The sequence below is a fragment of the Oryctolagus cuniculus genome, chromosome 8 (genome assembly GCF_051225735.1).
Source record: "Oryctolagus cuniculus isolate XC-2025 breed Fujian yellow rabbit chromosome 8, ASM5122573v1, whole genome shotgun sequence".
Classification (NCBI taxonomy): domain Eukaryota; kingdom Metazoa; phylum Chordata; class Mammalia; order Lagomorpha; family Leporidae; genus Oryctolagus; species Oryctolagus cuniculus.
This window is the reverse complement of record NC_142874.1, coordinates 43,428,220-43,450,939: the sequence shown is the minus strand read 5'-3', so window position 1 is coordinate 43,450,939 and position 22,720 is coordinate 43,428,220. Positions and strand designations below refer to the sequence as shown.

Below are 22,720 nucleotides of genomic sequence, written 5' to 3'. Positions count from 1 at the left end.
ATAAAAATTATCCATGAAACGCTTGTCCTAAGTTACTCTAAAGGTTTTTGATTTTAAATTGTAAAATTCCTTTTAGGTGAACAAATTTAAGAAAATTAAAACTACAATAAGGAAGCTTCAAAAGTTTCATGGAAAATGGAATTAAAATACATATTTTGGTGCAAAAATTTTCAAATCCATGCATTTTTCATGAACTTTCTGGAGACCGCTAGTATGCAATGAATTTCAAAAAATTTTTGCACTAAAATGAGTTTATTTTTTATTTCTACTTTCATGGACATCTAAAATACTATCATAATACATTCCTATAATATGCCATATAATAACACATCAGAGAAATAATCTAATTTATTCAGAACCTGGTGTCAAAATGATATCAAATCTGCGACATTAAACATTAAACCTACAACTCTCACATCCTCAATACAACTCCGCCCCCCTTCTCCCACACCCAGGACTTATACGTGTTGCAAGATTAAGGTACCAGACACACTGACCCAGTACCACATGCCATGTCCACAGCCACTCTTTGCCTAGAGATCAAGGGAATAGGATTAACACAAATAACCATGTTTGTTACCTTTACTTTGCCCTTTTGTCCTCAAGTCCTTCACTTTGTTTCCTTTCTCTGAATATCAAAAATTATATTTCCAGAAACACAGTTCATTATATGTAAATATTCTTTGTAATAATTATCATGACATATATCTATACTAGTATATACTTGTGCTCAAAACAAAAATAATGTTACAAGTAGCTTTCAACTCAATTTTTTTGTTTACCTTTCAAAAATTAAAATTATTTTCTTTCTCTGGAAAATTTCTAACCTAGGTTTTGATATTTGCTAAACACATGTTAATTAAAACACAAGTGTGAGCTAATCACACTTGCATAATATACATGTGATTCACGATTTTGTTTTTTGTCTTCTAGAAAAAGTTGCATATATATGAGGAATTAAACCTTAGTGTGTTCTAATGACAGAAAACATTTTTTTGACACTACTTAAAAAGTGAAAGCATGTTTCTAAGATTTGCAGTATACAAATCTTCCATGGAGAATACATTTTGCTACTTCATTAGTACTAAAAGTTTGTTAGAACTAAGAGATAATTATTTTGTTTCAAGAAAGTAGAACCAAGAATATCCTGTTCAACTTGGTTATCTTAAAAGGAAGCAGACGCACTGAATAAAATTTTAAAGAGTGCTTAATTTTATCACATCAGTCCTACAATTTGCAATATAATTCAAGACAACAACAAGTCATTACGTTTGAAAATTTATGCATTAAAATTCCAAAGTGTAAGCCCAAGAATTGTTCTTCTAAATAAAATATTTGTAAAAATTCACTGTAAGAACAGCTACTAGGTTTATATTCACTGCTTTTCTTAGCATTTCACTCCAAGTGAATACAGAGATAAGAGTCTTTTAGAAGTAGCTGAGGGAAGTAAATATCTACAAAGACCTATAACTATACTGATTTTCTCCTTCTCCTTTGCTTTAAATTCATTGTAGATGATAAAATACAAAATTAAACTCTGTTCTTCATCTGGTCATGATCATATCCAAAGCCATTTATCTAAACCCAAGCCATCTTACAGAAAATCAGTGGTCTAGTCCTACAGGTATCCCTTTACCTCACTGCAGAATTTCCCCAGGCTCCATGCTTGTCTGTGAGAATGTTGATGATTTTCTGGATTAGCTGAGTTGCTGTCACGTGGTCTCGATATTTAGCTGCTCTTATCAAATGATCACACATCTTCTCTTCTTCTCGCTTGTCTGCAGAATACTGGGCACACAGTGACTTGAATAGAATAGAAGAAACATGTATTAATAGTATAAACACACAAAAAACATTAATGCATCATGCCATAATTTTTAGCTTGAATCCAACCAACCAAACTTCACTAATCTAAAATTTAAGAGCCTGTTATCCCAGTACATCTCCCACAAATTTACTTTTCTTAAGTCATAAGATACACTCAGAAATGGAAAATATTTAAGCAGAAATCTGAACAATGAAAATAAGTCACTCAAAAAAGATGCATGGGCTCAGCTTTACAAACTACACCAAGTGAGGCTGTAAAGAACGTGAGATTTACTGAATAAGAGAGACTGACAGGAAATGAGAAGACAGGTAGGTTAAGGCTGCTTCCTCTGTTCTATGTAATTATCCCAAGGGGGTTAGATTTTATTATAATGCACTGGGAAACCAGGGGAAGATTTCAAACAGTGGAGGGATGTGACCAGTTTAAATATTAAAATGAAGAATGGATTGAATGGATTGTTGTGAAACAACTGAAGTAGGAGACAAAATATGAAACCGCTGCAGAAGCATAGAAAAGAAATAATAGTAGCTTACAACTAAAAAAATAAAATAAAATTTAGCTAGCTCTCTACAACTTTAGAAAACTGAATAGTTTCCTCTTTTAAATCCTAGCACTACAAAACCAATTGATAACAATGGAACCAACAAGGAGCTTAACAGAAATGCAGAATCTCAGGTTTCACCCAAACCTACTAAATAAGTATGTGGATTTTAATAAGACTCCCAGGAGACTGATACATATATTAAAGTTTGAAATGTACTTTGGTAACAATTTTGCTAAAAAAAAAAAAAAAGTCACAGGATTCTTTAGCAATAATCAAACACAACACAACTGTTAGTTTCTAAAATGCTTATTTCTTTTCTTTTGGAATTCCAATTCTTGTGGTATCATGTTTATGATGTTATAATTAATGCATTGCTTAAAATAAGATATAAACTTGACCTTTCAGGTTATTCACAGGTTTACTGGACTCTTCCCTTTAATTTTCAAACCTAAATTCTAAATACACACACACACACATACCCCTACGAATACCAACATAAGATATTCTCCTATGTAAAATAATTTGATGGTTTAACAAATATTACTTCTTTACACGGCATAAACACTGTGGCTGTCCCCCTCTCATACTGTGTACCAACTTAAATAGACTGTTTTCAGATCCTGCCCAAAACACAGCTTCAGCAATAAAGGAAGTTCCTAGTCCTATATCCTTCAGGGTAATAATCACACCTACACAGAGACCTGGCTCAGGAACAGGCACTGATATAACTGGTGCTTCAGGTGGGAAGTTCATACTGGTTGGTGGGTAGTTCCTCCTTCCTCTTAGAGTAGAACAGAGAGGAAGTACTTAACTCCAGGACTACTGGAAGCTTTCTCTGTTCCATGAAGGAAGTGGGTCTGAAAGTAAAACCTAAAGGGAGCAGAACTATAAGAATTACAGAAACTTACAGATGGAATCAAGAGCTACTGAACTAATCAACCCCTAAAGACCACCTACTATCAGATTTCCCATGATCCTTTTTTCCCTAGACTTTGTATGAAAAGTAAACTGCTGTTCATTATATTCCAGTGTGAATTAGGTTTTCTGTTCGTTACACCAAAAGCAACTGCACAGATACAGTAACATACAACAGAATCATATGTCTTTCAATCTATGCAAGATACTATGCTAGAGAGACAAAAGGCTGAGTTTAATAATGGAGGAACTTGAGAAGATTAAGTTATTCCTTGGTGGGAATAAAGACAATTTTCAAGCAAGGGCGAGACAGAAAAAGATGGACTAATTCCAAGGAAGGGCAAAGCAATACAGTTTTACCTATGGACAAAATACAGGTTGAAAAAGTAACAGATTGAAGAAATTCTGCAATGTAGATGAAAATTATAAAGCCGCTGTTAAAGCAGCTAGGCAGACATAAGTCTATGTGTGTAAGATGGGCTGAAGAAAATGAGAATTTTTACACAATGAATCAAGGAAACAAGCCCTGAATTCAAGCACACTAGCAATTACAACTGTGGCAATTGCTCTGGTTCTATCCCCCCCCCCTTTTTTTTTTTTTTGACAGGCAGAGTGGACAGTGAGAGAGAGAGACAGAGAGAAAGGTCTTCCTTTGCCGTTGGTTCACCCTCCAATGGCCGCCACGGCCAGCGCGCTGCGGCCGGCGCACCACGCTGATCCAATGGCAGGAGCCAGGAGCCAGGTGCTTTTCCTGGTCTCCCATGGGGTGCAGGGCCCAAGCACCTGGGCCATCTTCCACTGCACTCCCGGGCCACAGCAGAGGGCTGGCCTGGAAGAGGGGCAACCGGGACAGAATCCGGCGCCCCGACCGGGACTAGAACCTGGTGTGCCGGCGCCGCTAGGCGGAGGATTAGCCTAGTGAGCCGCGGCGCCGGCCTCTATCCCCATATAACATGGGTTCAGCCCTCTCCCAGGGGGCAGCTCAGGGGAATTCTGTCTGCCCTGCACCAAGGAGGCTATTAGGTCCAATCCACTGTGCTGATAAGATCCTGGGAGCATTCTCAGTACCAGCAATCCCCTACCCACAATTTTCAGAAGAGGGAGACGGGGAAAGAATTGGGGAACCCACACTCATGTCCAAAAAAACTCCAATCTGAATGCAGACTGTGCTCTCAGCCCTTGCCCGAGATGGCCATCCAGCTTATCAGGCATACTCTGTCCATTAAACTTTGCTACCTTGCTCACCACTACTCTCTAACATCTGAATTCTTTCCGGAAACATCACTAAGAATCACAGCATGTTCACATGAATGAACACAAATTGAGGAGTAAAACCACCACCAGGTTACAGTTTCATCCTTTCTAATACCTCCTCACAGCCTTGGGCACCAACCTAATTTGCTTTCCTTTTTTCTTTTTTTAATGTATTTATTTACTTGAGAGGCAGAGTTACAGACAGAGGGAGAGACAGAGAGAGAGAGATCTTCCATCCACTGGTTCACTTCCCATATGGCTGCAATGGCCAGAGCTGGACCAGGCCAAAACTAGGAGCCAGGAGCTTCTTTTGGGTCTCCCATGCAGGTGCAGGGGCCCAAGCACTTGGACCATCTTCTGCTGCTTTCCCAGGCCATCAGCATGGAGCTGGATCAGAAGCAGAGCAGCCAGGACTCGAACTGGCACCCATATGGGATGCCCTCACCACAGGGAGATGCTTAACCTACTATGCCACAGTGCTGGCCCCCGAATTTATTTCATTATATCTACTGGTCTTCACCTGGAAAATGGGGGGGGGGGGGGGTTCCAAGCATTCTAAGAATTTGTTGGGCCAGCAGTGTGGCATACCTGATGAAGCCTGCAACAACAGCATCCCATATGGCTGCTCGTTTGAGTCCTGGCTGTTCCACTTCCTATCCAGCTCCCTACTAATGTGTCTAGGGAAACAGTAGAAGATGGCCCAAATGTTGGGACCTCTACACCCAGGTGGGAGACCTGGAAGAAGCTCTGGGATCCTGGCTTCGGCCTGACACAGCCCTGGCTGTAGTGGTCATTTGGGGAGTGAACCAGCAGATGAAAGATCTCTCTTGATCTCGATCTCTCTCTCTCTCTCTCTTCCTCTCTCTAACTCTGCTTTTCAAATAAATAAAAAAACAAATCTTTTAAATAAAGAAATTATGAGGGTGTTTTTTTGCTTTTGTCTTTGTTTTTAAAAGAAATTATCAACTGGATGATTTTGGGCAACCTTGGGAAATTAACTTGAGAATCCTACTGTACAAGTTCTGAGTAAAGCACTGGTAAAAGCAAACTATTTTACATAATCTAGACACTGATCTTGAGAAACAGTTCATGTTAGGAACCAGCCTCATTTACATTAAAGGTAAATGTCAACCACTATAATAGCGTACATCAAAAAGTTCTTGAAAAAGTAAGTTATGAAAAAACTATGCATGTGTTTTCAAGGTTTTTTTACCCAAATATTTTAAAATTCCATTTCTCCATAAAGTTTTCACAGTCCCTATGTAAACAATAACACAGTCTGAGCCAAATAAAACACAAGAGCTCAGTTTGTCAAAAATATAAATTGAACACACAAAAGAAGGAAAATGATTAAGAAATCTCTGAAGAGATAGTAGTTTAAGAGATAATAAGTAGGATAATAAAAATACCATATTTGTATACTGATTCATTCAAAAACCAAAAAGCATCCTATCAGTTCCTTCATAAAGAGCCCAACTATACACTGAAACAGCACAAAATGGTAGATGGACATCTGCAGAACTTTATGTTGTCAACATTCTCTACTGTACCCATAATCTGCCCTTGTTTAGTTTTGGCTGATAAGAGAAAATCCAAGTTATTCATGAGATATGGAAAATCACTGGCTTCTGTACTCCACTGAAACACGTCTTCATATTATTAAACAGTGGTCTAAGTATCCAAAAAACATTATTGAATAGCCTCTTCTTTTATTAATATTAGAACATTCAACTTTATCAAATTATATTTTCTAAGCATTTGATTAAAGCTTGCCTGAAAAGGTACGATTCTAAAAACATGAGCTCAAGGTAAACTAAACAGTGAAATGGTTTAAAGCGTTCTTTAATGGATCCTCCTTTACAATTTGACCAGCAACTTTTCATATCTGACATAAAATCTATAGATATAAATCACATTAAAAGACTATTCTTTCCTGATTATCAATCTCTGTCTCTTTGTAGAACATTAGAGTCACATTTGACCTTAAAACATGATAAAAGGAAACCAAACAAGAATGTTTCATATAGATATAATCAACTTGTATATATTTTTAAAATATTACTATAATGTAATTTAAAGATACTCTTATTATAAACCAATAATACATTTTATGTATGATATACCATTCAAAGTAAAGTACAGATGAGGGATATTTGCTTCAAGACCAAATACATTTTACTTTCAGTGGTACAAAATATTTGTATATTTACATGTACTTGAGTTGGGAGGTTGAGTGGATGACCCTCAAGAGATATAAATAAAAAATGCCAATTATCAATGAAATAGCTATCTAAATTTTTCATTCAACTTTATTTTAGGCAGAAAATGCTATACTTTACACCAACTTTTCTCTTTTCCCATGTTTTTAATTAATTAATGTGACAGGGAGAGAGACGGGGGAGAGGGGAGAATGAGAAGAGATTCCATTCACTGGTTCACTACCCAAAATCTCCCTGTGGCCCACAGGGTAGACTAGGCGTTGAAACTGAGAGCCAGGAAGTCAATACAAGTCTCCCATTTGGAAAGTAAAAATTCAACTATATAATCCATCACTCCTGCTTCCATGGGTCCACGTTATCAGGAAGCTGTAACCAGGAACTGGAGCTGGAAGTTAAACCCACACACTCTGATGTGGGATGCAGACTTATTAACTGGCATCTTAACTGCTGGGCCAAATGCCCACCCTATTTTCCTATTTTAAGCATCATATAAATTAGGTAATACAACATCATAACATGACCACAAATCATCAGAATCTAAAAGAAATGAAATGATCATCTTTGAAACAAACAAACTGTATTTTATTATTGTTAATTATGTTTGATCATTACTATTCCAGGAAAAAGATATATACCTAAAGAGAAAAAGCAATTTAGAATGGTCATTTGTAATTCAAGTGCCATTATGGTTCTTTAAATGTAAATGAAAAAACAGACAAAACCGCTTACTCCTTCCTTTTAGATAGCATGGCTATATCAAATTTTACTTCTTGAATTTTGCCTGAGAGTTTAGAAAAATTTAGTAGAGTCCTCTGGTTTTCTCCTGTCATCAACCTGATCACCTTCTGCTTATGACTCATCAGGAAAGGCTGGCATTTACCCAAGGTTTTGTAAAAAGTCCGCTGACAGCATCATCAACATCAACTGTGATCAATTTAGCCTTAGCCTCAAATTTTCATATCTGATTCAGCTCCTTTCTTATACTTGGGGCATATATTTCTATCTCTAGAGTGATCTCCACTTATCCAATGAGCATCTAACATTTAAAGTACAAAACTGAATCTACCATCTTCATCTTAAACACACTACTGCACTGGAGAGGGTAAGTTTTTGATGTTCTCTGTGACTTCTCAACTTTCCCCACTTTATATCTCCTTGGTTCCATTGTAGCAAACTCTTAATCACTCTTATAAAATGCTCTTACACAGATCTTTATTAGTTCACAATTCAGCTCTAGACATAATCGTCTCTGGCAAGTTTTAGCACAACAGTAAGATGCCAAATGGGATGCCCACATCTCACATCAGAGTGTCTGGTTCTAGTTCTGTCTACTCTGTTTCCAATCCAGCTTCCTGCCATATGTCTGTCTCTCTCTTTCAAATAAAAATAAGAAAATTAATTTTAATAAGAAATAATCTAATGCCTGTTTATGAACACTTCCAGAATTATTTATTTTGTAAAGCACAGATATATTTATATACTTTACTCCTTAAAAGGTGTATGGCTGTCTAAATTATTGAAAACTTAGGACCAAGTTTTCTAACTAGATCTTGTATCCTATCTTTCATCACACCTGCCTATACAATTTACATTCTAGACACATTCAAATTATTTTCTATTTCCCAAGAAATCCCCAAGACCTTTTATAAGAGCTAGGAGATGCACTTTTGTTATAGCTTTTTAAACAATATCTATTGAGGAGGTAATAGCCAGGATTTGTAGAAGGAGCTACTAAAGTTGAGGAAGGTTATGTAGGGAAAGAAATCTAGAAATATAGGGATCCTTTTGAGTCTCTGGTTGAGTACATACAATGAAACAATACTCCTGAAATCTAAAAATGATTGGAAATTGAACATTCATCTCTAAATAACTTATGCCTGAAAGATAAAATCAAAAGACAGAAAAAAACTATATAGTCAGCTAAAGCACTGTTTAAAATAAAACTTACAGATTTAAATTTTATACTAGAAGAGAATCTTGAAGTCAATGATATAAAATTCTAGGTAACATCAACGACATACATGTTCATGGAAGACAAACATAACCCAAATGAATAGGAAAAAGGGACATAATAAAGATTAAATTTACAAATCAATTTAAAAACCAAAAAACCATAGAGAAAAATCAATAAAAACCATCAGCTGGTTCTTTGACAATATTAACAAAATTAGCATACATCTACCTAGAAATGTTAAAGAATAAGAGACAGACACACATAACACCAGTATCATAAATAAAAGAGGGGACACTTCACTACACATCTTAGACATTAAAATATAACAGGAATATATTATGAACAGTATTATGCCGCTTAATTCAGGAACTCAATAAAATAAAATCCTTGAAAAATACAAAACTAATTTTCAAAAAATGTATAATGTAAATAGACTTTCATGTTTTAAAGAAAAGGAACTCAACTAAAAACCTCACCACAAAGAAATCTCTGGTCTAGATGACTATTTTGGTGAACATTCTGAGATATGCAGGGAAAAAATAATACCCACATTGAGCCTTCTGAAATATTTTAGGTTGGGGTATATTCTTCAATCAATTTTACATTGCAGGAACAGAAAATTAAAAAAATATATAATTTGTATAAATATTGCAAACGATCTTAAACAAAATACTAGAATTCATTTATTCATAAATTAAATTTAGTATTCTGATAAAGAGGAGTTTATTTAAATGATGCAAGGTTGATTTAATTTGAAAATCAGTAAGTGTATTTACCATATAAAAGAAAAACATATCAACCAAATAGAGATTTTTTAAACTATTTCACACATTCAACACCCTTTCAAAGGAAAACATTCTAAAAAGGAGGATAAGAGTCCCAGCCTTGGGAAGGAAATCTATGAAAACCATTCAGCCATCATTAGGAACAACGCAAGAGTGTACCCTCTTCTCATGGCTTCCACTCACCACATAAACTGACAAATGGCGTCCTAATAGGATACTGAATTCTTACAACTAGAGGCCCTAACCAGTTCAATGAGGCAAAAACAAGAGACGAGAAGCAGAAATGGTGGGGGCGAGGAGGACGGAGAGGCAACATAACTCCTCATTTGTACATGGTATATTCATGTATGTAAAAATCCTAAGGATTCTACAAAATCTACAAGATTGTTTTTTAAAGATTTATTTATTTATTTGAAAGGTAAAATTATGAAGAGAGAGAGATCTTCCACTTGTTGGTTCACTCTCCAAATGGCCACAACAGCCAGAGTTGGGCAGATCCAAAGCTAGGAGCCAGGAGCTTCATCTGAATCTCCCACGAGGGTGCAGGGACCCAAGCACTTGGGCATCTTCTGCTGCTTTCCCAGGCACATTAACAGAGAGCTAGATTGGAAATAGAGCAGCCAGGACTCAAAATGGTACCCATATGGTATGCCAGCATGGTGGGCAGCAGCTATACTTGCTACGCCACAGTGCGGACCCTCCAGAGAAACTACCTGAACCCTTAAGTGAATTTAATAAGTTTCTCAGTTTCAGGGCCAACATAGTAAAATCTAATGTACTTCTATAGATAGCAATTTAACAAACAAAATTAAATTAAAGAAACAATATCATCTACAACAGCATAAAAACTATAAACTACTCTGCAATATATTAAAACTTTATACAGTGGCCAGCACTGTGGTGCAGTAGGTAAAAGCTACTGCCTGCAACAGAAGCATCCCGCATAGATGCTGGTTCAAGTTCCTGCTGCTCTATTTTTAATCCAGCTCCCTGCTGATGTGCCTGGGAAAGCAGTGGACTTGGGCCAATGTCACCCACCTGGGAGATCTGGATGGAACCACAGGCTCCTGGCTTTGGCCTGGCATACCCTGGCCACTGCAGTCATTTTGGGAGTAAACCAGTGGACAGAGAACGTCTTTCTTTCTCTCTCTAACTCTGCTTTTTAGATAGATAGATAGATAGATAGATAGATAGATAGATCGATCTTTGTTTTAAAAAAAGACCTATACAGAGCTACACAAAAACATAAAATACTGGTAAGAGAAATTAGGAAACTAAAAGATGGAGAAATGCCAAAGATTTGGAAATCCAATATCACTAAAACACATACTCTCTTCAAATTGATTTAATATATTCAACATAATATAAATAAAAATTTTAGCACAAGTTTTTACAGATATCGATGAGCTGATTCTAAAACATGGAAATGTAAGAAAACAAAAACAGTAAAACAATTTTTGCTACGTAAAATATTATTTTACAAAAAAAAAAAAAACTGTAGAGCTTAACACTGTTTCAAAAGTATTATATAAAAACAGAAGCCAAGGGCAGTAAGATTATTAAGCAAAGGAACACTGTCTTTTCAGCAACTGGCTATCTACATGACAAAAAATAAGATTAAGAATCTTGTCTTTCACCTCACACCTTATAAAACGTGTTTAATTCATCAGAGATAAAAGACATTGCTAAAAGCTAAAACTATAACACTTCCAGAAGACACAGCAGAAATTCTTGATGATCTTGGGATAGGTATTGTTCTTAGACTGGACAACATAAAGTAAACCATAAAAGAACATCACAAGCATTTAAAAAAAAATAAATTAGACTTCATCAAAATTTATAATATCTGCTCCATTTATTTATTTATTTTTAAGATCTATTTATTTACTTGAAAGGGAGTTTTACAGAGGGAGAGACACAGAGAGAGAGACACAGAGAGAGAGAGAGAGAGAGAGATCTTCCATCCACTGGTTCACTCCTCATAATGCCTAGAGCCTGGCTGATCCAAAGCCAGGTGCCAGGAACCTCCTCGGAGTCTCCCACAAGGCTGCAGGGGCCCAAGCACTTGAGTCATCCTCTGCTGCTTTCCCAAGTGCATAAGCAGGGAGCTGGATTTGAAGTGGAGAAGCCAGGACTCTAACTGGCACCCATAATAGATGTTGGGGCTGCAGGTTGCAGCATTACCCACTATGCCACAGGGTCAGCCCCTAACATCTGCTCTTGAAAGACACAATTTATAAAATGAAAAGGTAAGCCACAAATTGGGAAAAATTATGCATGATACATAAACTGACAAATGGCGTCCTAATAGGATACTGAATTCTTACAACTAAGACAACATAATTTAAAACAATGTGCAAAGGGTTTGAAACAGATCCTTCACAGTGATACACATATAGCTAAAAAGCAACTGAGAAGATGCGTAGCCAGTAGGAAAGTGCAAATTCAAAAAAAATCACAATAAGCTATCACTCTATGTATGACTATAAGAAGGAATGGAATTTAAAGGTGGACAATACCAAGTATCGGCAAAGATGAAGAACCACTGTTAAGTCTCTTATCTACCTCATTGGTTGGAGCTTAAAAGTGACAACTAATTTAGAATCCAATATTGCAGTTTCTAAGCTTAAACGTATACTGTACTCATGCTCACAACACCACCTAGCAATTCCATTCCTGGTTAATTCCCCAAAATAAATAAGAACATTATTTCCATGAAAAATTAATTTTTATGAAAATGCTCATAATACTTTTAGATACAAGAACCAAACACTAGAAACCATTCACTATCTGCTTATGGGTGAATGAATAAACAAAGTCATACCACTCAGCAATAAGCAGCAGCAGCAGACTAGAAGAGCAGACATTTAGCTCTGCAATAGGGACACCTGTGCCCTATACCCAAGTGCCTGGGTTTGAGTCCTGGCTCTAATTTCTAACCCCAGTATCCTGCCAGTGCTGACCCTGGGCAACAATAGTGACGGATCAAGTAAATGAGTTCATTCCTGGCTCCTCAATTGCTCCAGGTCCACCCCCAGCTATTGTGGGGAGTAAATTAGCACTCATTTTTTCTTTCTCTACTTTGCCCCATCAAACTAGTAATACACACGAGAATGTGAACAAAATTAAAAAACTATCCTGATCAAACAACATAAAGAGTATCTGCTCTCTCATTTACTTACATGAAATACTGTAACAGGCAGAACTATTTTAACAGTAAACAGATCAGTGGGAGGTTGGATGTGAGCATTTAAAGAATATCCTAGGATGAAAGACATTTTCTATATCTTGATTGTTATGGACATATACATATACATGTACATATATGTTAAAAGTCATTAAACTACACTTAAAATGAGTGACTTAACATGTAAGTTATACTTCCATGAAGCCAATTTAAGAAGTTAATTCAAGCAAATTACAGGTCACAGACAGGTAGAAGTCTTTAAAATATTCATACTAAAAATGAGTTCATATACCAAACAAGTAAACACTGTTTACAAATCAATAAGTAAGAGATAGGGCGGCACTGTGGCACAGTGGGTTAACCCTCCATCTGAAGTGCTGGTGTCCCATAGGGGCTCCGGGTTGAGTCCCAGCTGCTCCACTTCCTATCTAGCTCTCTGCTATGGCCTGGGAAAGCAGTGGAAGATGGCTCAAGTCCTTGGGCCCATGTACTTGCATAGGACACCCAGAAGAAGCTCCTGGCTCCTGGCTTCAGATTGGCCCAGCTTTGTCCATTGTGGCCATTTGGAGAGTGAATGAACTGGTTGATGGAAGACCTCTCTCTCTCTCTTTCTCTCTCTCTGCCTATCAAATAATAATAAAAAATCTTTTACAAAAGGAGATAATTGATGATGTTAAATATACACTGTTTCTATAGGTAACTTCCTAGGATAATATGTTTTATAAGACAGATACTGTAGGCCGGCGCCATGGCTCAACAGACTAATCCTCCACCTTGCGGCGCCGGCACACCGGGTTCTAGTCCCGGTTGGGGTGCCGGATTCTGTCCCGGTTGCCCCCCTTCCAGGCCAGCTCTCTGCTATGGCCCGGGAGTGCAGTAGAGGATGGCCCAGGTCCTTGGGCCCTGCACCCGCATGGGAGACCAGGAAAAGCACCTGGCTCCTGGCTTCGGATCAGCGCAATGCGCCGGCCGCAGCGCTGGCCTTGGCGGCCATTGGAGGGTGAACCAACGGCAAAGGAAGACCTTTCTCTCTGTCTCTCTCTCTCACTGTCCACTCTGCCTGTCAATAAATAAATAAATAAATAAATAAGACAGATACTGTAATACAAATTTTCATTAACTCTGCATATTAGAAAATATTTGATACATTTAAAATTTCCAAAGCTAAGATCTCAAAACACTAATAAACTTTCCCCTAATTTAGTAATGTGCGTTAAATAATTTAAGATCATTTAAAGATTGAGTGATGACATATTACATATTAGAAAAATGACATATGAAATACAAAGAAAGTTCTCTCTTCATCTCCTATCTGGTTGGACAGTTATCTTCTGCAGTTAGTCATGGTCTACAGTAAGATGTCATTTCTATATAAATGGGATCAAACTGTACATCATTCCATAAAGGATATATAGTTATACCTTCCTTATTTTACATGGCTATACACAGAATATTATATTTCTGGTTAACTAAACATAGCTTCTTGTTAAACACTTTAAAGTGTACCATTTCTCAATCTGCCTCAAAATCACTTATACAACTACTTCTCTTATGGAAACCATTTAAAAGGGAAATCACCCAAGGGGCAGCAAATGCAGATGGGTCTTCATGTTTCACTTTTAGATATCTCTGTACTGATCCCTTATCTCAGGTTTAAAGTCTTATTTTTTTTTTTAAATTTACTACTATCTACAGATACCTTAGAAAGATACATTCAGAAGAATGAAAATTTTCAAACCTCAACAGTGAACAAAAGTCAAATGACACACAAATGACAATGTGTGACAGTCACCTTTAATTATGAAGTGATTCCTTTGCCACGCAAGGCCTCAAAGTATTGATTTCTCTCAGCATGAAAGAGCAAAAGCCAATGAAACAGATATGGCAGTAACTCCCTCCCCACTCCCCGCTAATAGCATTCAAGGGTAAAACAGGTAGAACACTTACCAAAATATCTCTTCCATTTCTTCTTAACAGACTGGATAGTTGTGTTGGGTTCTTATGTCTATCAACAGCAGTCTTCAAGCCATATTTTTTCAATATTTGGAGATTAATACAGATTCTAATTTTTTACTTTGGATTTTTGATAATAAAATAGTTGTAAAATGTTTTATATAATATTTGGTGGTGGTCCTGGCCACACCATTTCCCTGATCCAGTTCTCTGCTAATGCATCTGGGAAAGCAGTGGAATATGGTCCAAGTGCTTGGGTCCCTGTACCCAGCAGCCATTTGGGGTAGATAGGAGTTCCTCTCTGTCTCTCCCCCCAACAATGAAACTCCAGCTTTCAAACAGATATATAAATATATAAATAAAAAATATGTACCAAAGAAAGTCTGCATATATCATACATTTGTGTGGTAAAGTAACATGTGATTGGTATCTGTATTCAATAAAATTAACATGGAATTTAAACAATGGATAGGGTCAAATCAAAAGAATTATATTTTATAAATCATGCTGAGAAATATATCTTTATATGAGAGAGCAACAGAGAGACAAAGAGATACAGTATACACAGAGGCAAGCTTAAAAGCTTTAATTTCCTAACATTTAGTTTTTGTTAATCTATAAAAGAGCTGAATTACCTTAAACAAATCTTATTATCTTATAACTCAACCAATCTACCTAACTAGTAGATTTTTATAAGCATATAAAACTAGAGTCTTTTACTTAGATCAGTAGTCTCTTATTTAAATAATTAAATATCCATACTACTCAAACTAGTGAATTTTATATTTAAATTATAAACAAAAATATTTCAAGATTAAGTATGAAAACAAGAAAAAAATTCAATTCTATAAAAGCCATAGTTAACACTATAGTTAAGAGCACAAACTCCACAGCAAGACAACTTGAACTTAAATCCTAGTCTGACACATTTATTCTTAGCCAAGTGATTTAAACACTGTGCTTCATTTTTCTTATACTAAAAAGGAGGTAATATGAGAGGCTTTCTAGAAAAATCAAGTAAGAAAAGATACAAAACAATTAGAATGCTACCAGCACATAGTATTAATAGCTACCTTTACTGTAAGCTGTTTACCAAAGTAAACAGCAAGCAGAACCTTTCTTCCAGAATCGCAGTGCAGCTGAGTGAAATAATTTTAAGGGACTTTATATCCCCTCAAAATGGGGGGGCGGGGTTTCTATTCATTTTGCTGTTGAGTTAGAGACATACCTCCCACCTGCTGTTTCATTTCTTAAAGGCCAAGATTAAGCTAGCCCGAAGCCAGAAGCTAGGAACTCAATTCAAATATTCCATGTGGGCGACAAGCTCCCAATCAACTGTGTCATCACCACTTTCTTCTAGATTCTGCATTAACAGGAAGTTGGAATCAGGATCCTGAGTCAAGAATCAAATTCATGCACTCCATTGTGGGACATGAGTATCTTAACCTCTAAGTTTAATGTCCATCCTAAATTTAAGAACTATTGACTCCAAATTACATAATACAATTCATGAGTGTGACACAAGCACACAAATATATACAAAATATACATTCACAGGGGCCAGCGCTGTGGTATAGCAAATAAAGCTGCCACCTGCAGTGCTGGCATCCAATGTGGCACCTGTTCAGGCCCCAGCTGCTCCACTTCTGATCCAGCTCTTTGCTGTGGCCTGGGAAAGCAGTGGAGGATGGCCCAATTACGAGGGCCCCTGCACCCATGTGGAAGACCCCAGGAGGCTCTTGGATTGGCCCAGCTCCGGCCATTGCGGCCATTTGGGGAGTGAACCAGCAGATGGAAGACCTTTCTCTCCCTCTCTCTGGCTCTCAGTAACTCTGCCTTTCAAATAAATAAATAAATCTTTTTTTTTTTTAAGGAGCTACTGATATAAACCAATATTTTCTTAAGTCAAAATTTCCCAGGTTAGTCCGGCACCGCAGCTCACTTGGCTAATCCTCTGCCTGCAGCGCCGGCACCCCGGGTCCTAGTCCCAGTTGGGGCACCGGTTCTGTCCCGGTTGTTCCTCTTCCAGTCCAGCTCTCTGCTGTGGCCCGGGAAGGCAGTGGAGGATGGCCCAAGTGCTTGGGCCCTGCACCCGCATGGGAGACCAGGAGGAAGCACCTGGATCCTGGCTTCAGATCGGTGCAGCGCCAGCCATAGCAGCCATTTGGGAGGTGAACCAACGGAAGGAAGACCTTTCTCTCTGTCTCTCTCTCTCTCACTGTCTAACTCTACCTGTCAAAAAAAAAAAGTTTCCCAGGTTAGTTTTCTGGAAGGTAGCTGAATTCTAGTTTCAAAAGAAATTTTTTGGACTGGCTCCATGGCTCACTTGGTTAATCCTCTGCCTGCGGCGCCAGCATCCCATATGGACACCGGGTTCTAGTCCCGGTTGCTCCTCTTCCACTCCAGATCTCTGCTGTGGTCCAGGAAGGCAGTGGAGGATGGCCCAAGTGCTTGGGCCCCTGCACCCGAATGGAAGACCAGGAAGAAGCACCTGGCTCCTGGCTTCAGGATGGCGCAGCTCCGGCCATAGCAGCCATTTGGGGAATGAACCAATGGAAGGAAGACCTTTCTCTCACTGTCTATAACTCTGCCTGTCAAAATTAAAAAAAAAAAAAAAAAAGAAATTTTTTGTTTTAATTTTGAGACTGACATGTTATCTACTGCACTAATGCGGTTCTTATTTAATTAATATAGTAATCTAAACAAACAAATAAAAATGGGTTTGGGGCTATATGGATGATAGATATGTAGTAACATTTCATATACTTTTAGCTATTAGACAACCTCAACCAAACCAATTTCAAATTAAATCAAAGCAACAGCACAAAAATCAATGAATTTATATTTTGTGGGATTCTTTAAAATGAAAGAATATAGCTTGCAATGAATTGATAAGCAGTAGATTGGACAGTCTTGTTAAAATGGCATGAAACAACCAAATTATCCTGTTCGGTCGATTTATTTTAGCAATGATAATGCAAATTTTTTCCTTCATGATGACTTAAATTCACTTTCACACATTAAGGTTTCAGGATTGCCTTAATATACAGAATATTAAGTCATTAAATCATATCAGCATATAGAATATAACTCTATATTGGGAAAATGGCTTACTACAGTAGTGTAATAAAATAACTGTAATCCTGTTAGTTACAATTCAAGAAAAGATGAATTCAGATGAAGTGATGCATCACACCACATGCACAATGAATGAAAATACACAGAAATTTAAAAACAGAAAATTATAGCACAAACTTTGCATTGTTCTCTTAAACCCTACTTTTTCTTACTAGAATCTCTGTATTTAATTTTTTTTTAAGATTTATTTTATTTATTTGAAAGACAGGGTTCTACAGAAAGAGGAGAGACAGAGAGACCTATCTGCAGCTTCACTCCACAAATGGCCACAATGGCCGTGGCTGAGTCAGGCAGAAGCCAGGAGCCAGGAACTCCCTCTAGGTCTTCCATATGGTTGGCAGGGGCCCAAGCACTCAAGCCATCTTCTGTTGTTTCCCAGGCACAATAACAGGGACAAGATCAGAAGTAGAGCTGCGCTTTGTGATTATATAAAAAAACGAATCAATCATATGCTTCAAACAAGAGATTTTTATGCTATATGAATTATGGACCAATAAAAATATATGAGAAAAAAAAGCAGAGCTGTTGGGGATGCGAACCTGCACTCATATCGGAGGCCACCTGCTGCACAACACTGACTCCAACCTCTAGATTTTTCTTTTTTAATTTACTTACAGTTTTTTAGTTTTTAACACATTTAATATAGTCCATAGATACAATTCTAAGAATATAATAACTTTCACTTCCTCCCTCCCTCCTCAAACATCTGGATTTAAAAAACATTTATTTATGTATTCATTCATTTATTCCCTTATAAGGCAGAATGACAGAGATGGAGAGACACAGAGAGAGAGAGCGATGTCTTCCATCTGCTAATTCCTTGCTAAATGGCCACAACAGCAAGGTCTGAGTCCGTGGGAAGCCAGGAGCCAGGAATGTCATCTAAGTCTCCCACGTGGCTGGCAGGGGCCCACGTACCTGGGCCATCATCAGATGCCTTCCCAGGAGAATTAGCAGAAAGATGGATCAGAAGCAGAACAGCTAGAACTCAAACTGGCACTCAGATACGGGATACTAACAATGCAAGCAGCAGCTTAACCCTCTGTACAATACCAGCCCCAAACCTCCAGATTTTTTTTTTTTATGGTGTGCATTCTTTTTTTTTTAACTTTTATTTAATGAATATAAATTTCCAAAGTACGATTTATGGATTACAATGGCTTCCCCCACATACCGTCCCTCCCACCCACTACCCTCCCCTTTCCCACTCCCTCTCCCCTTCCATTCACATCAAGATTCATTTTCGATTATCTTAATATACAGAAGATCAGCTTAGTATACATTGAGTAAGGATTTCAACAGTTTGCTCCCACACAGAAACATAAAGTGAAAAATAATAGATGATTTTTTAAAATGATGATGAAATCAGATCAGACCTATTGTCATGTTTAATCCCAGTGAGAGTCAAGTTGGGAGCTGATAATTTCTTTTTTTTTTTTTTTTTTTTACAGATGATCAGTTTAGTATACATTAAGTAAAGATTTCAACAGTTTGCACCCCCATAGAAACACAAAGTGAAATATATTGTTTGAGTACTCGTTATAGCATTAAATCTGAAATAAAAGGTATTTTTCTCAACACCATACTATTTTGCCTCTACTAATTGATAGAAGACTTAGAAGATTAAAATGATGAATTTAGGTTTTAGACAAAGAGAATACAAGTGTCTAGGAAGATACCAACACGGCGATATATAGCAGAATTTTGGAAATGTGAAAATACACGTAAAGTTCACACTACAGACAATCGCATCAAAGGCAATTCCATCCAACCTTTAAAAAGCAGGTAATTTCCACTTTCAGGATTAAAATAAAAATACAAATTCTGCAATACATTCCATGAAGCAAATATTACACATCAATTTTGTCAAAATCTGTTAAACGTCTAAGACTGCATGGAAAGTTAAAAACAATCACAACCAAATTTAATTTATAAATAGAATAAGAAAATCATTCTTCATTAAAAAAGAAAAAACAGAACTAAATGAATATTTCACTAAAATATTAAACTTGGCTCAAATGCTATATCACTGTTAGTGAGGGAACACTTAAACATCAACATTAAACTCAGGAACAAGAAAATGATGTCCACAATTATTTTTTCAGCATTACCCTGGTGAATCAGCTAACCCAATAAGATAGGAAAAAGCGGTCAGAAGAATAAAAGTTGCAAAGAGGGTAAATCTATCAATAACTGCAGATAATATAGCTGCAAATAAGAAACGCTCAAGAGAACCAAATGAAAGCACTCTATTGAACCAGACAAGCTGAATCAAACATTATATAAGCAAGATTAATCACAGGAATTTTTGAGTAAAATTTCAAAGGGAAAAGAAGTGAAGACAGTGAAGAAGTGAAGACAGCCCTACTAGGTTTTTTTTTGTTTTGTTTTGTTTTTGTTTTTTTTTGACAGGCAGAGTGGACAGTGAGAGAGAGAGAGAGAGAGAGAGAGAGAGAGAGAAAGGTCTTCCTTTACCGTTGGTTCACCCTCCAATGGCTGCCGCGGACAGCAAGCTGCGGCCGGCGCACCGCGCTGATCCGAAGCCAGGAGCCAGGTACTTCTCCTGGTCTCCCATGCGGGTGCAGGGCCCAAGGACTTGGGCCATCCTCCACTGCACTCCCTGGCCACAGCAGAGAGCTGGCCAGGAAGAGGGGCAACCGGGACAAAATCCGGCACCCCGACTGGGACTAGAACCCCGTGTGCCGGTGCCGCAGGCTGAGGATTAGCCTATTGAGCCATGGCACCAGCCCCTACTAGCCTTTTAATACACATCATAAAATATCAAAATTTAAAACAATTTAGTACCAGTGCATGAAATCACATACATACTCGTGGGAAGAAACAAAATTCTGGTAACAGACCAAAAAACATGCAGGCACTTAGAGTATGATAATAACATCTTAGATCACATAAGAAAATTAGATTATGTAGTAGATAGTATAAGAGAAAATTAGGTAAACACATAAAACAAGTTAAGTTCACAATACAACTTATACTAATATAACTCCCAAATAAATGTTTACATGCAAGACAATTGAAATACAGAAATGTCAGAAGAAACATAGGGAAATTCCTTTATGTGTGTGTGTATTTTTTTTAAAAGATTTATATATTTGAAAGGCAAGGTTACACAGAGAGAAACAGATAGACAGAGACAGAGATCTTCCATCTGCAGGTTCACTTTCCAAATGGCAACAATGGCCAGGGCTGAGCTAGGCCAAAGCTAGGAGCCAAGAGCTTCTTCCAGGTCCCCGACATGAGCTCAGAGGCTCATCTTCTGCTGCTTTCCCAAGGGCATTAGCAGGGAGCTGGATTGGAAGTGGAGCAGCTGGGACACCAGCCCCTATAATGCATGTTTCTAGGTCTTCCAACACCAATCAAAATTTTAGAAGCCATAAAAGAAAATATTCATATGCTCAACAAAAATATTTTTAACATTTCAGAATAGTTTTAAATTTATAAGATAAAAATTGTGAGTTAGCATTACAAAGGTTGCCATATACCAACCACTAACCTTCCCCTATTATTAACATCTCCTATTAATTTATCACATGTATCCAGGATAACAACAATAACAAAAATCCCATCAACACTACCTAAGCAAACAAGGAGAAAACTGGCAAAAATATTTCCAACATATATCACAAAAGTTCTTCCTTCATATATGCAGATCTTCTCCATAATCAATAAGAAAAGAATTCAATAGAATAGTCAAATGATACGTTCTCAGAAAAGGAAATGCAAAAAGGGCAAAGGTAATCAATCACACACACACAAAAAAACTAGAAATATACACTACACTAAAAAAATAAACTAAAACTACATCTACCAAGTATAACTTATAAAAGCAAAACAAAAAAATCAAAAGTTAGATAATACATTCAATGAGAAAACAGACAATCATAGTTTGCTGATAGAATAATAAAAGATCTTCAAAAGTTAATACAAAGTTTCAAAAGCCAAAAAAGAACATTATTTGTAATATGTAACATCGAAACAAAGAAAGGGGGATAGGAATGTATGTTCCTACTTGAGTATATGTACACAAAGAAACCCTGTACAAATTATTAAGAAATTAACAATAGTTTCCTGTAAAGTATCCTGGAATAGGTTAGAAGGGAATTTTTTCACTTTGTGTGCTTTCTTATAACTTTTTATTTTAAATTACTCCTAGAGGAAATTACATATTTACGTTAAAATTTGAAAAATACTTAATTTATTCATAGAGAGGTTTTAGATCATGCTGGCATAACACATGATAATTAAAACAGTACTCAAGCCGATGCCGCGGCTCACTAGGCTAATCCTCCACCTGCAGTGCTGGCACAGCGGGTTCTAGTCCTGGTTGGGGCGCAGGATTCTGTCCTGGTTGCTCCTCTTCCAGTCCAGCTCTCTGCTGTGGCCCGGGAAGGCAGTGGAGGATGGCCCAAATCCTTGGGCCTTGCATCCGCATGGGAGACCAGGAGGAAGCACCTGGCTCCTGGCTTCGGATTGGCGCAGCACGCCGGCCGTAGCAGCCATTTGGGGGGTGAACCAACGGAAGGAAGACCTTTCTCTCTGTCTTTCTCTCTCACTGTGTAACTGCCTGTCAAAAAAAGTACTCAAAAGTTTAAAGTAACAAGGTGATAGTCTTCTGAAATACCTACACTATTGAAAAAAGGAATAATAAATGGAACAGGATGTGAAACTAGTAAAAGTAGAACCATGAGAAATAAAAAGGTAATCAGGTAAGAAAGCCAAGCACAAAATGAATCTCAAAATGGAAGGTTTTGTCTCACTGTTAGATATGGCAGGGATCAAGAAGGATGAGGAATGAGAACTACTGTAGGTATAACTAGGATGCCATTAATGACATTCAAGAGAGCAGTTTTAATCCCTTATCCTAGGATTGGACATAAAAAGAAGAAAAGCCAGATTGCAAGACTCTGGAAACCTGAACAAAT

General features: G+C 37.4%; 1 protein-coding gene across 2 annotated transcripts in view; it reads right to left on the bottom strand.

Moving 5' to 3' along the window:
• Window positions 1-22,720, bottom strand: part of LRBA (LPS responsive beige-like anchor protein) — a 751,045-nt gene that overhangs the window by 393,091 nt on the left and 335,234 nt on the right. For both annotated transcript variants that reach the window (XM_051819347.3, XM_051819348.3), the window contains exon 36: window positions 1,637-1,803. In XM_051819347.3, coding sequence (XP_051675307.3) covers window positions 1,637-1,803 — 167 coding nt within the window. The remainder of the gene's footprint in view (window positions 1-1,636; window positions 1,804-22,720) is intronic.